Genomic DNA, 13,172 nt, shown 5'->3' with positions numbered 1-13,172 from the left:
TACCTCCAGCTCCCATAGACTCAGGCTCCCCCATTATTGATATCCCTATCAGAATAGTATAGTTATTACTATTTATTAACTATTTATGAACACATAAATCACTGAAGCCCATTATTTACCTTAGAGTTTACTCTTGATGGAGTACATTCTAAGGATTTTAACAAATGTATAATGACATATATCATAATGGTATCCTACAGGGTATTTTCACTGCCTTAAAAATCCTTTGTGCTCTGCTTATTCAACATCCCTAGCCCTAACATTTGACCACCACTGATCACCAACTATCTCCATTGTTTTATCTTTTCCAGAGTGTCCTAGTGTTGGAATCATGCAGTATGTAGCCTTTTCAAATTGGCTTCTCTCACTACGTAATTACATTTAAAGTTCTTCCATGTCAGGGTGCTTGGATGGTGTAGTTGGTTAAGCCTCCAACTATTGATGTCAGCTCAGGTCATGATCTCAAGGTATTGGAATCAAACCCTGCAATGGGCTCTATGCTCGGTGAGGAGTCAGCTTGAGACTCTCTTTCCCCCTCCCTTTTCCCCTCCCACTCCTGCTCTCTCTCTCTCTCTCTCTCAAGCTCTTTCTCTCTCTCTCAAGTAAATAAGTCTTTAAAAAATAATAAAGTTCCTTTATGTCTTTATGTCTTATGAAACATAAAGAGAAATGAGAAAGCTCATTTCTTTTTAGTATAGAATTATATTCCACTGTTTGGGTGGACTACAGTTTATTTATTTACCTACCAAAGGACATTGTGATTGCTTCCAAGTTGCAGCATTTTTTAATAAAGCTGCTATAAACATTTGTGTTTATGTTTTTGAGTAGACATAAGTTTTCAACTCCTTTGGGTAAATACCAAGTAGTGTGATTGCTGGACCATTTGGGAAGAATATGCTTAGTTCTATAAGAAACCACGAAATGCTCTTCCAAAGTATATATACCATTTGGCATCCCACTAGCAATGAGTGAGAGTCCCTGTTGCCTCATATCCTTGCCAGCATTTGCTGGTGTTGGAGTTCTGGAATCTGGCCATACAAATAGGTATGTATTGGTATCCTATTGCCATTTTAACTTGCATTTCCCTGATGACTAACGATGTGGAGCATGTTTTCATGTGCTTATTTGACATCTGTATATCTTCTTTGATGAGGTATCTGTTAAGATCTTTGGCTTCTCTTACTTGGACCCATTTCCTTTTTTCTTGCACTTTTTGGTTGGAAAAAAAAAAGATTAGTTGTTTGTCCCAGTGAAATTCTCCATTTTGGATTTTGTTGATTGCACCTATATAGTTTCATTTAACATGTTCTTCTCTTCCCTGCATTTCTTAAGAACTAATATTTAGTTTTAAACTGAGGCTTGATAAACATCTGTTTTGGGACATCTGGGTGGCTCAGCAGCTGAGCATCTGCCTTTGGCTCAGGGTGTGATCCTGGTCCAGGGATCCAGTCCCGCATCAGGCTCCTTGCATGGAGCCTGCTTCTCCCTCTGCCTATGTCTCTGCCTCTCTCTGTGTGTCTCATGAATAAATAAGTAAAATCTTAAAAATATTTTTTAAAAAGATCTGTTTGGAACTAGAGGAGACTATCATTTCAGAGGTGATATTTCAAATTTCTACCTTCCTTTAAGATGTTCAAAATGGGGACACCTGGGTGGCTCAGTGGTTAAGTGCCTGCTTTTGGTCCATGGTGTGATCCTGTAGACTCAGGATTGGATCGAGTCCTACATCAGGCTCCCTGCATGGAGCCTGCCTCTCTCTCTGTCTGTGTTTCTGCCTCTCTCTCTGTTTCTCATGAATAAATAAATAAAAATTTAAAAAAAGATGTTCAAAATGGCTGATTCTTTTTTGTGATGTTATTGATCATTGATGACCATTACTTAGATGCATTAATTAATTAGGGGTTTGAAAATTACAATATTCTAATTCTCTCATCCTTTTTTTGTTCATTATTTGGAATACTAGAAGAAAAATTTGTCTTTACATTTTAATAGTTCTAATTAATAGGAAAAGCAGGATAAATGTAATTTTTCCCCCACATACCAGTTTTAAATTAATTGAAGTGGTTCCTTAGAGGCCTCCAAAGTTGACCGAATGCTTTTTTTGTAGTCTTATTATGAATTCATGAATTTAAACATTCTGTATATTTCAACTATTACAGTTATTGATACTGAAATTTTCCTACATTTAACTAGCAGAAATTTGTTCAAATTGGCCTGAGATTTTGGGCACAATCTGGTCTTCAAAGCTTCCTTGCTTTTTAGTATGAAAAGATATTTCAGGCCCATCTTGTATTCTAAGACCTGGTAAGAGTCACATATCATGAAGCCATAATTTGTCTTTTTATAGTGTTTGTACATCCCAATTCAGCACTAGTCATACCTCTTGCTACTGATTGATCATTGTTTCAAGACCTTTCCAGGGCAGAGAGTGAGGGTATGTATTATTCAGACTGAAAACTCCTACAAAATTTTTCTTAACCTCATTCATCTTAAATTATAAGTGACACTTTAAGCAATGATCCTAGATGAGGTCATAAGGGAGTAAGTGTAGATAGAGCAAAAAAGATATTCCAGGGAATGAACTGTGGAGTGCTGTGGCAATGAATATTAACAGAAAATGACCACTGAGCCAGGAGGAAAATTATGGGAGTGTGGGGTTCTAAAAACTGTGTAAAAAAAATGGATCAAAGAGAAGGGCACAGGGGATCCCTGGGTGGCGCAGCGGTTTAGCGCCTGCCTTTGGCCCAGGGCACGATCCTGGAGACCCGGGATCAAATCCCACATCGGGCTCCCGGTGCATGGAGCCTGCTTCTCCCTCTGCCTAAGTCTCTGCCTGTCTCTCTCTCTCTCTCTCTGTGACTACCCTAAATAAATAAAAATTAAAAAAAAAAAAAAAAAAGAGAAGGGTACAATCAATGGTATACAATGCTGCTAATAGATCAATCAAAATGAAACCCGGAAATAGGTCACTGGATTTATTAATGTGGAGCTCTTTGTTGTTATTGGTGAAAGTAATTGTGGTGAAGTGGTGAAGGCAAAAAGCTACAGCTGGTAGGACAAGAATTAGAGAAGAGGAATTTTAGCTAAAGTATATAGACAAAAGTATGGTCTTAGAAACATGGACCATACATCCATAGGACTAGAAGTGAAGATAAATAATATGAATACACATGCAGGTGGAGGTTAAATGTGGCGAGGGCAGAGTACAATATTTCTCTCCTGGTTTTTAAAATTTCATCAGTGAGTTCCTTAAGCAAGGTCATCAGCTGATAATGAAAGTTGAGGGAAAAAAGAAGTTTGAGTGAAGGCATTCAGAAGAAAGGGAAAGTGATTATTAGGTTATTAAAAGATATGTTTAACAATGCCTCTAAGACCCAATGAGGTCATAAGTTTAAGATGAGCCCTGAGGGCATGTTAATGAGTTTTTCTCCAACTATTTAAAACAGTGTGGATGTAAACACAGAGTAGACAGGAAGTTGAATTCAACCCAACTATTGTTTGCCAAGGAAGAACAACAAATTGACCAATGGACAAAGGAAGGGAAGCCCTATGGAAGTGAGTGATTAAAACAGTTGCATGAAACTCAACTCAGGTAAGGAGGGAAAGACAATTTGAATGTTAGGTGTTATATTGTGTTCCTCCCCCCCCCCAAAAAAAAACCCATATATTCCAATCCTAACCCCCTATATCAGTGAACATGATCTCATTAGACTCTTTGCATATGTGATCAAGTTAAGATGAGGTCCCTGGAATGGGTCTTAATTCACAATGACTGGTGTCCTTTAAGAACAGGAGAAGACAGAGACACACAAGAGAAGATGGTCATGCGACAACAAAGAGATTGAAGTGATAAATCAACAAACAAAGCAATGCCAGCAATTGTCAGGAAGCACTGAAGGTAGAAGAAGGATCTCCCTCTTTAGGTTTCAGAGTGAGCATGGCTCTGCTGGTGAACTTCTAGCCTCCAGAACTGAGGTAATACTGTTCTGCTCTTTTAAGCCACCCACATTGTGGTACTTTGTTATTGCAGCCCTAGGAAACTCCTTCATTTATGGTTAATTTCACACCGCAGTGGTAGAGTTGAGTGGTTTTGGTAGAGATTATATGGCCCGCAAAACCTAAAATATTTACTATTTGACCCTTTGCAGGAAAAGTTTGCTGACCCTTGGTCTATGATATAGAAGTAAGGCACGGCCCACTGCAAGACTATACATGAGAAGCTCTGAATATTATGTGAAATAAGTATTATGTACATTCAAAACTGTAACGTTAACCGTGGACTCAAGAGCTCAGAAAAGGAACCATGTTAGAGAATGAACTTGAGCAAATTGGGGATAGGCCAAATTATACTCTCAAGGGAAAACTGCATTTCTCGGTGAGGAAAAAATCTGCTTTTTGTGCTTTAGGATAGTTAACACTGTTTCCCCAAATGCACCAATGGTCACCTGTTAGACACATTGAAAAGTATAAGACCTATTGCAATGCTTGCTCACTAGCAAGGGCTGGTTTGATTGGTAAAATAAAATATTTGGTGTTTCAGAGTCTGAATGCTCCATTCTTCATTGTAAGATTTATCATTTTCTTTATTTTCCTTGTATCCCTTTTTTTTCCCCTTTGGTAGTAAAATGTGCTAATAATCATATTTGATTTTTGGTTAATGATCCTTACCATTGCATGAACTGAAATTATTCATATAATGATGATAGCTTCCAGTCATTTAGTGCTTTGTTATTTGAAACATACTTTTGAATATATCATATCATATAAATCCTTAAAAGAACCCTATGGATCTGTTTTGGTTTTAATAAAAATTCTGCTTTATGGCAGAGGAAGTTGAGATTCAATAAAGTTTAGTGACCAGGCCAGAGCCACAGCCGTTTCAGAATATGGTGGATCTTGGATAATACTGGTAGCAAATTCATTTATTACTATAAACCAAATGCAAGCTAATACTGCTCAAAATCTCCTAAAATGGTACTCTTGGAAAAAGAATTTATTATACTTGTAGAATTTTTCAGTGCAAGGAGTTCTCTCTCCTTGGAATTTAGATAGAATAAACAATTGGATGCCAAAAATTCAGTGTTTTTCTTTTTTTCTATTAGAACCTTAAAAATTGAATACGAGCAACTGATTATGTGTCTGAGAATTAACTCTTTCTAGAGAGAACTCTGCAGAGCCTTCTTCATCCTGACCTAGTATGTGGTCCCTAAGACTCTAGAATCCCAATGGGAAAAGAAATCATGCAGAGATTTAACCTCCGAGCCTTTTTTTTTTTTTTTTTTTTTCTTTTTAACAGAAGGATCTCAGTGATGTCCTCAAGGAGAGGCTGGCTTAAAAACTTCTTGGAGAGAGAAGGAGGGATCTTTGTTACAAACTTCCGCCCCTCCTCCTGCCCTTGTTCCCTTCCCCTCTGCCCCCTGCAGAGTTGTGTTTCTGGGAATCAGCAAGTAAGATCACAAGTGGTCTTTTCTCTTTTCACTCTCTCTCATACAGAAAGCTTTATCACGTGTGGCCTTAAACTTGCAGCAAATTGCAAAGAAATGGCTCAAAAGCTTCAGCTCTTTCTGTGCCCTGGGAGCTGAGATGCACGTCAGTGGCTTTGCCAGCGTGGCCTGTTCTCTGCAGACTGCCAGAGAAAAGAGGCCAGGAGGAAAGAGGAAAGAGTCGAAATTGCCCAGGGGTGAGACCATGCCCTTCATCTTTTCTTTCCCCTAATTTGCTCTGTCTGTGTCCATCCAGGCTCTCCCCACCTGGCAAAACTGCTCAGAGCTGCTGTAGAATTTACCCCAGTTTCCTCTTTCAGTCTCTGGAGTGGGGTCCAGCCTCTCGCTGAGCACATTGAGAGGAATTGACTGTCTCTGATCTCCACCTCAGGTAAGATTTAGTTCTCTGCTTTCCGGTTTTGTGACTGTCACATCAGATTCTCATAGGAGAGAGGCTCATCCACCCTCCCATTCTGCACTACATGTGTCTTAGCCACACACACCATCAGTGCTTTTGGAGACCTTGTTAGATTCATAGAAATAGCAAAGGACACTAGTTAAAATCAAATCAACTCAGATCTGGGTTCAAATTTTGACTCTGATACTTATTAGGTAGTTCTGGACAAGTCACTTAACTGTTCTGAGTTGTATCATTTTCTATAAAGTGGGAATTCTGATGTTAACCTTGTTGAGTTGTTTTAAGGATTAGCAAAAAGTATATAATTCACCTGGCACATAAGTAGTACTTCTTAAATCTGAATCTGATACAGTTACTTGTATTGGAGGGAAGAGATCAGCTTTCTTAACACACACTCCTGGTTAGTAAGTACCATGAGATTACTTGGTGCCCAGAAGACAAGCTAGTCTGGAGGTTTTCCTTGTGTGGGATGACTAAGAGGAGAGAGTGATGGGGTGGCTGCTTTCTGACTTCCTCTGGCAGTCTTTGTGGTTTGACCATGGATGGAATTGATGTCTCAGGATCAGGGCACAGAGGTTCAATGCATCCAATTACAACCTTCCTAGGCTGTCTGTATCCTTTAAAGACTGGAAGATTGATTTGCAATCCCATATGAACACAGAGATCTTTTTTTTTTTTTTTTAAGTGAAATAGAGAAAAACTGGTGGTGGGCTTATTTTTCTTTGGCCTCTAGAATACGATAGATTGCAACCCAGGCTGCTGGATGAAAACTTTGCCCTAACTCTTTTCCTGGCGGAATCTGTTGAAGTGGTGGGAGAACAATTAAGGATTTGCCAAATGCAAATCCTTCTAAATAATTGTGTGCTCCTGCTCTACTTCTGCAACTGTGAATGAATGGAGAGGGAGAGAGTATCTGGAGGATATTTCCATTCAGGTTCTTGAGCTTTCCTTCCCCTTTTTTCACAGAGGGATGAAAAGCTCAATGCTCATAAACATAGTCTTCTTGAAACATATTCTACTTGAGATAATATGAAAATGAGCCATCAAGATGAAATTATATTTTCAGTAAAAATATGCAGTGTCACTGTTTTAAGCCAAATATTATTTTGCCCTAACACACCATCTAGGATGACGATGGTTCTCTTGTTTTTGTTTTTACTTCTAGATTCTAGAGTGATTTTTGTGTCAACACTTCCAAGTATAAGAAGACAATATGTCTTTGAGTCTCAAGTTTTTAATATTGTTTTAAACATGATTGTTTTTCTCTTTAGCATTAGCATTCTGGATGTCTCCCTTTAAATCTTTTAAAGATACATTTAGTGTAGTGATAGTATATTTAATTATTAAGTAATGAATTTGAATGTTCTTGTCCACTTGGTTTATTATGATTGGCCAGAAATAATATAGTGAACCCCTGAAGCAGTAGGCCAATTTGAGTTATATGTAAATTTTTTCTAGTATATATTACTTGCTTGGTGATACTCTTATACTTTTAATATTTAAAATATTTTTATATGTTCACTATAGAAAAATTAGAAAATACAAAGTATTTTTGAAAAAATTATCTACATTATCACCAACTGGCATTAATGTGTTAACCTTTTCTTTAAAGACTTTCTGAAACTTTGTTTCTATGTTTCTATATCTGAAAATGTGTGCTGCTTTTGTAAAATAGACTATTATATATAGTGATTTTTACCATGGATTTTAGAATCAACTCTATAATAAAAATATACTATATAACTATATTTACTTCTTTACACTAAATTCAAACGGATTCAAAAGATATCATTGCATGAATAGACCATAAGTTGTTGGACATTTAGGTCATTTACTTGTTTTGACTTTTTATTATTATGTATTATAATTAGCAGTGGATCTCTAGCAGTTTAATTTAAGGTACTCGGTAGTCTTTTAGTGAGAAACCTATTTAACATTGCTTAACCTAGTGTTTCTTGAGCTCTCTTTTCATTGTTTTGACAAAACATTGTTCTGGACAACTAGTTTCAGTGACTCAGTGAATATACAAAGTTGGCCATTGGTATCAGATAGATGGTAAAGAAGAATTTCTATGTCCTTTGTTCCTTTTTTTTTTGTTTAATCAAGAATGGATATTGGATTTTATCACCTGATGTTTTATATCTACTGAGATTTTAATATTTTTTATTTTGAATTCTTTTTTTCCCAGCTTTACTGAGATGACTGAAAAATTGTATAACTCGTGATATACAATGTGATGTTTTTGTTTTGATATACCTACAAAACATGTTGAATTTTTAATGTGATGATTTAGGCAAATAAAGCTCCTAATACTAATTGTTACATTTTAAACTATATCTTAATTAAAGAGTATAAATTCATTTGGATTTGCTAGTATTTTATTTAAAATTTTAGCATCTCTAAATTTCATCTGAAGTGGGTTTTTTTGTACTATCTGAAGGAGATTTTTTGTTATCAAAATAATTATGACTTCTTAAAAATGAATAAAGATTTTTACCATCTGTTTCAGTTACCTACTATTTTCTTCTTGAAGGATACCCCTTTATAACAGGAGTGTTACATCATCTATCCTTAATACTTTTGTTTAGGGTATAGTTTTAGTTAGAGTATTTTTGTTAATGTCTTTGTGGCTGTTTTTCTCTTCTAGTTTGTATTAATACGGATAATTAATATTTGCCAGAAAGTTATTATTTGCAAGACTTTAAAGTTATTTCTATATTTTGTACATAACTTTTATGTTTTATACTTTGAAACATCTATGTTTAGAGCTCACTAATATTATATTCTTGTGTCTTTGTCTTTTAATCTTACCATTTTCTGTTGTTTACTTTAGTTCTTTCATTTTTAACTTTTTCTGTTTCACTCAACTTTCCTTTGCCCATTTTTTTAGTTAAGTTTATGCATCAGATAACCTAAAAATGTATATTTTTTAAGCAGACCCTTGCTGTGCCCTTCTCAACTGATTTGCCAGTCCCTTAAGGAATCCTCTCCACTTTTAATTGTTCAGGTCTTTCTTTTGACATTTCATTCCGTATTTCAAAATAAATTCCTGATTTTCCAGTTTTGAGAAATTACCTATGAATTCAAACAGTGAAGGATGAGATTTAGTGAACACAGAATAAGAATTACATAAAGTCAATGTAATAGACACATAGGCAGAATAAGCCTAATTTTCTACCATAGTACATTAAATTTTACTTGTAATTTTATTCCTCTGATGAAAATATAGAAGCTTCTATTAACATGCAAAAACATCATCTGATAAACCTTAAGATGATCCAGAAATTATTTTGTTTTATTTCTTCACTTACATTACTTTTTTCAGGCAGGCATTGAGCCATGCAAAATCCTAAAGAAGTAGGGCATGGGACATGTAAATACTGATATGAATAGAAGAACATTAGATTAGAGAAAATAGATTCAGAGTATGTAGATCTGCCCAGGGCTTGGTAAGGATTAGCAGATAGGAAATTAAACATAGGAAGGGAGGCCATCTTTCTTACTTAAGGCAAGCTAAAGTAATTTTTGCCTGAATTAAATGTAAGCCTGAGGCACAAATGGTGCTGCTTCCTTATCTGTCCAACTAAAATGATACTTAAACTGGTCCTCTTCTTTTTTTTTCTTTTTGCCATATTTTATAACTTTCTTTGAATGCTGCAGACCTATAGGAATTACAGCGTGCTACAACAGGCATCAATCTTTTCTACCCATTCTGTTAAGATAGATTTGAAGGCTTTAATGACTTATTTGAATCAATATACAAATGGTTGAATTCCTCTTCCTTTCCTGCTTGCTTCTACTTTAAGCTGGCAAGACCACAAAGTTAGCGAAATTCTGCCTTGTTATTTATTCCAAAGGCAACATTTAAATTTATTCTTTGCCATAATGAGGCTTAAACTGGAGGGATTGAGAAAGAATGTTGGCTAGAGAGTCCCAATAGCTGGATTATTTAATCAAATACACTGGTCAATTTTAATTGAAAAACTTTGCCAACTTACTGTGGTAAAATAAGGTAGCTTCACATCAAATCATGTCTCCAGAATTGTGATCTACTGTGAAATAAAAACATTATTTAATAAATGGTAAATTCAAAATAATTTTTATTTTATTTTTTTCATTTTTTTGCTTTTACAATCAACTTTGACAGGATCAAAGTCAAGGAATATTTTCATAATGGACACTTCATCCAAAGAAAATATCCAATTATTCTGCAAAAGTTCAGTGCAACCTGTCAGGCGACCTTCCTTTAAAACAGAATATTCTTCCTCAAAGGAGAAGCAACAGTGCTGTGGTGAACTGAAGGTAACAAAAAATTAAATGGTAAACAAGCAACCATAAGTAAGGAACTAAAGAGTAACAGAATTAAATGAGGGGGAAAAGAAGAATTAGGTGGAGGCTATCTTGTTGACTCTCCATCCAGATGTGTGCTACATAATTTCATAATTCATATTTCTGTATAATCACATATTTTCCATATGTAGCTGAAGCAAGAATTTTTTTTTCCTTTTTGAAAAGTGAATTTAGGGGTGCCTGGGTGGCTCAGTTGGTTAAGAGGCTGCCTTCAGCTCAGGTCATGATCCCAGGGTCCAGCCTAGTGCTGAGATCTCTGCTCAGCAGGGAGCCGCTTCTCCCTCTCCCTCTGCTGCTCCCCCTGCTTGTGCTCTTTCTCCCTCTGTCAAATAAATAAATAAAATATGAATGAATGAACAAATGAATGAATGAGTGAATAGTAAACTTAGATGCAATTTATTAAAACCACACTTTACCAGTGAAAGCAATCTCTCCCTACCATGTAGGTTAAATTAGTAAATATTACTTTCTGGGCTCATGTGAATGCCCCTCCCAAACTGAAACAGGAGAGAGAAGAAACCAACATTTATTCACTTTCTACTATGTACCAGATATTATGCTAAGTATAGTTATAACATTTAATCTATGAAAAGATCATATTATTCCCATTTTATAAAATGAAAATTTTGACTTTCCTGCCACATAGTAAGCGGCAGGTGTGCTCTTTAAATGGTGCTCAATGTGACTCCCAAATTCCTGTTCTTTCTTTGTACCAAACACTCACTCAGCAAATATATGTTTTTTCAACCTCCTCTATGGATACTCCATCACAGACTCAGGTCTAGCAAAATACATAAGCCACTATTACAAAAGCATTCATTTGATTATGAATTTAACTTGAATATGAACTTAAACACAAGGACAGTAGTTGTACCTTTTGGGTTTTTTGTTGTTGTTGTTGTTGTTGTTGTTTTATTCATGAGAGACAGAGAGAGAGAGAGAGGGAGAGGCAGAGACATAGGCAGAGGGAAAAGCAGGCTCCATGCAGGGAGCTTGATGTGGGATTTGATCCTGGGACTCCAGAATCACGCCCTGGGCCAATGGCAGGCGCTAAACCGCTGAGCTACCCAGGGATCCCCCTTTTGGTCTATTGTGTCCCCTGCCGGTGCATGCATCACACCAGTGAAACACACAGTCCTGAGTAGTAGACTTGTAGTAAGATGTTAAATGTTTGAATTACAGTTCTTTTTTTCCCCCTTACCTGTGAATGGTTCCTTCCACTCTTTGCTTTGCCAAACAGCGGATCTTCCTTCCAAAGCCAAGACTCCTTCAAATGTCCTTTGGGGGAAGGGAAGGAGGGGAAAGGGCAGAGTTCAACATCCGTTCTGAATGAAATCTGCTTCAGAATTTGTATTTTTAGCAATCTGAGCTTGAGGCTGAACGAAGCTGGTACTCATGCTTGAGAGAACTCTTTAGTGGTAACAAGCTTGTTGCCTTGTTTTGGGTTTGCATTTTTGTCTGTTTATTTAGTTACGTTTCAATTTGTGTGTCAAGCTCGAATCAAGACTAAGTGTGACTTGTCATATTTTCCAGGTATTTTTGGGTGCCTTGTCTTTCGTTTACTTTGCCAAAGCATTGGCAGAAGGCTATCTGAAGAGCACCATCACTCAGATAGAGAGAAGGTTTGATATCCCTTCTTCACTGGTGGGAGTTATTGATGGTAGTTTTGAAATTGGTAGGTATTGCAGATGCCTGGTTTTACTTTTACATACAAGGTCTTCTAGGTGTGACTATAGACATCCTTAATGCATTCTCTTGTCTGCTAGGATCAGACTCTATCTGTAAATTCTTGTTGAGACAGAATTTGCTAGGACCTGATGTTACAGTAGAGAGAATTTGTTCTCTCCAAGCAAGCAACAATAAATGCCCTGCCCCAGGTGTTCACTATCATGTAAGTCACACAATTCAGAGTTTCCAGTCAGAGTGAGAGACTTTCCTGGAGGAGAGGGTGAGATGCTATTGGGACTTTAAGTTAAAAGTATTTGGGAAGTATTTTTACAGAAGAGTCATATTTCCCAAAAGCCCTGTGATTCAAAATTTGAAAGAATTTAAGAGGGCTCTATAAAAATTTATTGTAATGATTTAAGAAATGAAACCATAAAAGGGGTTTCTGCCCAGAGGTCTAGAAAGAGAAAGAAATCCTATTGATGAGAACAGTAGAACAAGGCAGCCAAGAAAAATTCTATTCTCACGTGTCTTTGGGTAGCAGTTGACTAGAGACTTCCTCATGGCACTTGAAAAGACCAAGTGATTTTAGTTACTGTTTTGGAAGTACTTTAAAGAGTATAATCCCAAGTAGAGCTTCCTAAGTTGATAAACTCAAGGCTTTAATTCTTTGTTGAATTCAACAGAATGGTAGTCTCTGGGGTCCTTATTACCTGTTGGGTATTTGTTGACTCAAATGCATGCTTTACTATATATAGTAAAACCTGGAGCTTACTAATGGCTCCAGATTCAGCTCATTTAAACTTTCAGAAAAGTGAAGAAATATTTTTCCATTCTGCAACAGTGACTTTTTTAAGTTCACACTATATATTTTAGTTCCTACCCCGAATATTACAGAAAGAATAAATAGGAAACTTTTACCTTTAGGGTTTTCTTTCCAAATCCATCTTTCATCGTCCTGCCAAATGGGATTGCTTAGCTCAGTGCTAATCTAATATTAATGTACATGCCAATAACTAGGCAATCTAGTAAAAATGTGCGTGCTGATTCTGTAGGAAGGGGAATAAGACTGCTTTTCTAATAGGCTCTCATATGATGTGATGCTGTTAAGTCAAGGGGCCATACTTTATGTAGCAAGTTTCTAAGACATCTGATCAGATCACTTCCTTGTGTAAATTACCTAGATAGTTGATATATTCCTTGATACCTGTCCTATCTACTGCTATTAACTGAATGAAGGGCCATGGAGAGTCAAG

At 36.5% G+C, this 13,172-nt stretch overlaps 1 protein-coding gene across 2 annotated transcripts in view; it reads left to right on the top strand.

Moving 5' to 3' along the window:
• Positions 1–5,477: 5,477 nt before the first annotated feature.
• Positions 5,478–13,172, top strand: part of SLCO1C1 (solute carrier organic anion transporter family member 1C1) — a 55,434-nt gene continuing 47,739 nt past the window's right edge. Inside the window, exons 1-4 of one of the 2 annotated variants that reach the window (XM_077870848.1) lie at positions 5,479–5,680; positions 5,804–5,874; positions 10,049–10,203; positions 11,785–11,926. In XM_077870848.1, coding sequence (XP_077726974.1) covers positions 10,075–10,203; positions 11,785–11,926 — 271 coding nt within the window. In that variant the 5' untranslated portion in view covers positions 5,479–5,680; positions 5,804–5,874; positions 10,049–10,074. Of the gene's footprint in view, positions 5,875–10,048; positions 10,204–11,784; positions 11,927–13,172 lie in introns of both variants that reach the window. The other variant, XM_077870849.1, reaches the window with a different exon arrangement.

This window comes from Canis aureus, chromosome 25 (genome assembly GCF_053574225.1).
Source record: "Canis aureus isolate CA01 chromosome 25, VMU_Caureus_v.1.0, whole genome shotgun sequence".
Classification (NCBI taxonomy): Eukaryota; Metazoa; Chordata; class Mammalia; order Carnivora; family Canidae; genus Canis; species Canis aureus.
The sequence above is the reverse complement of the archived record's forward strand: the minus strand, read 5'-3'. Positions and strand labels throughout refer to the sequence as shown.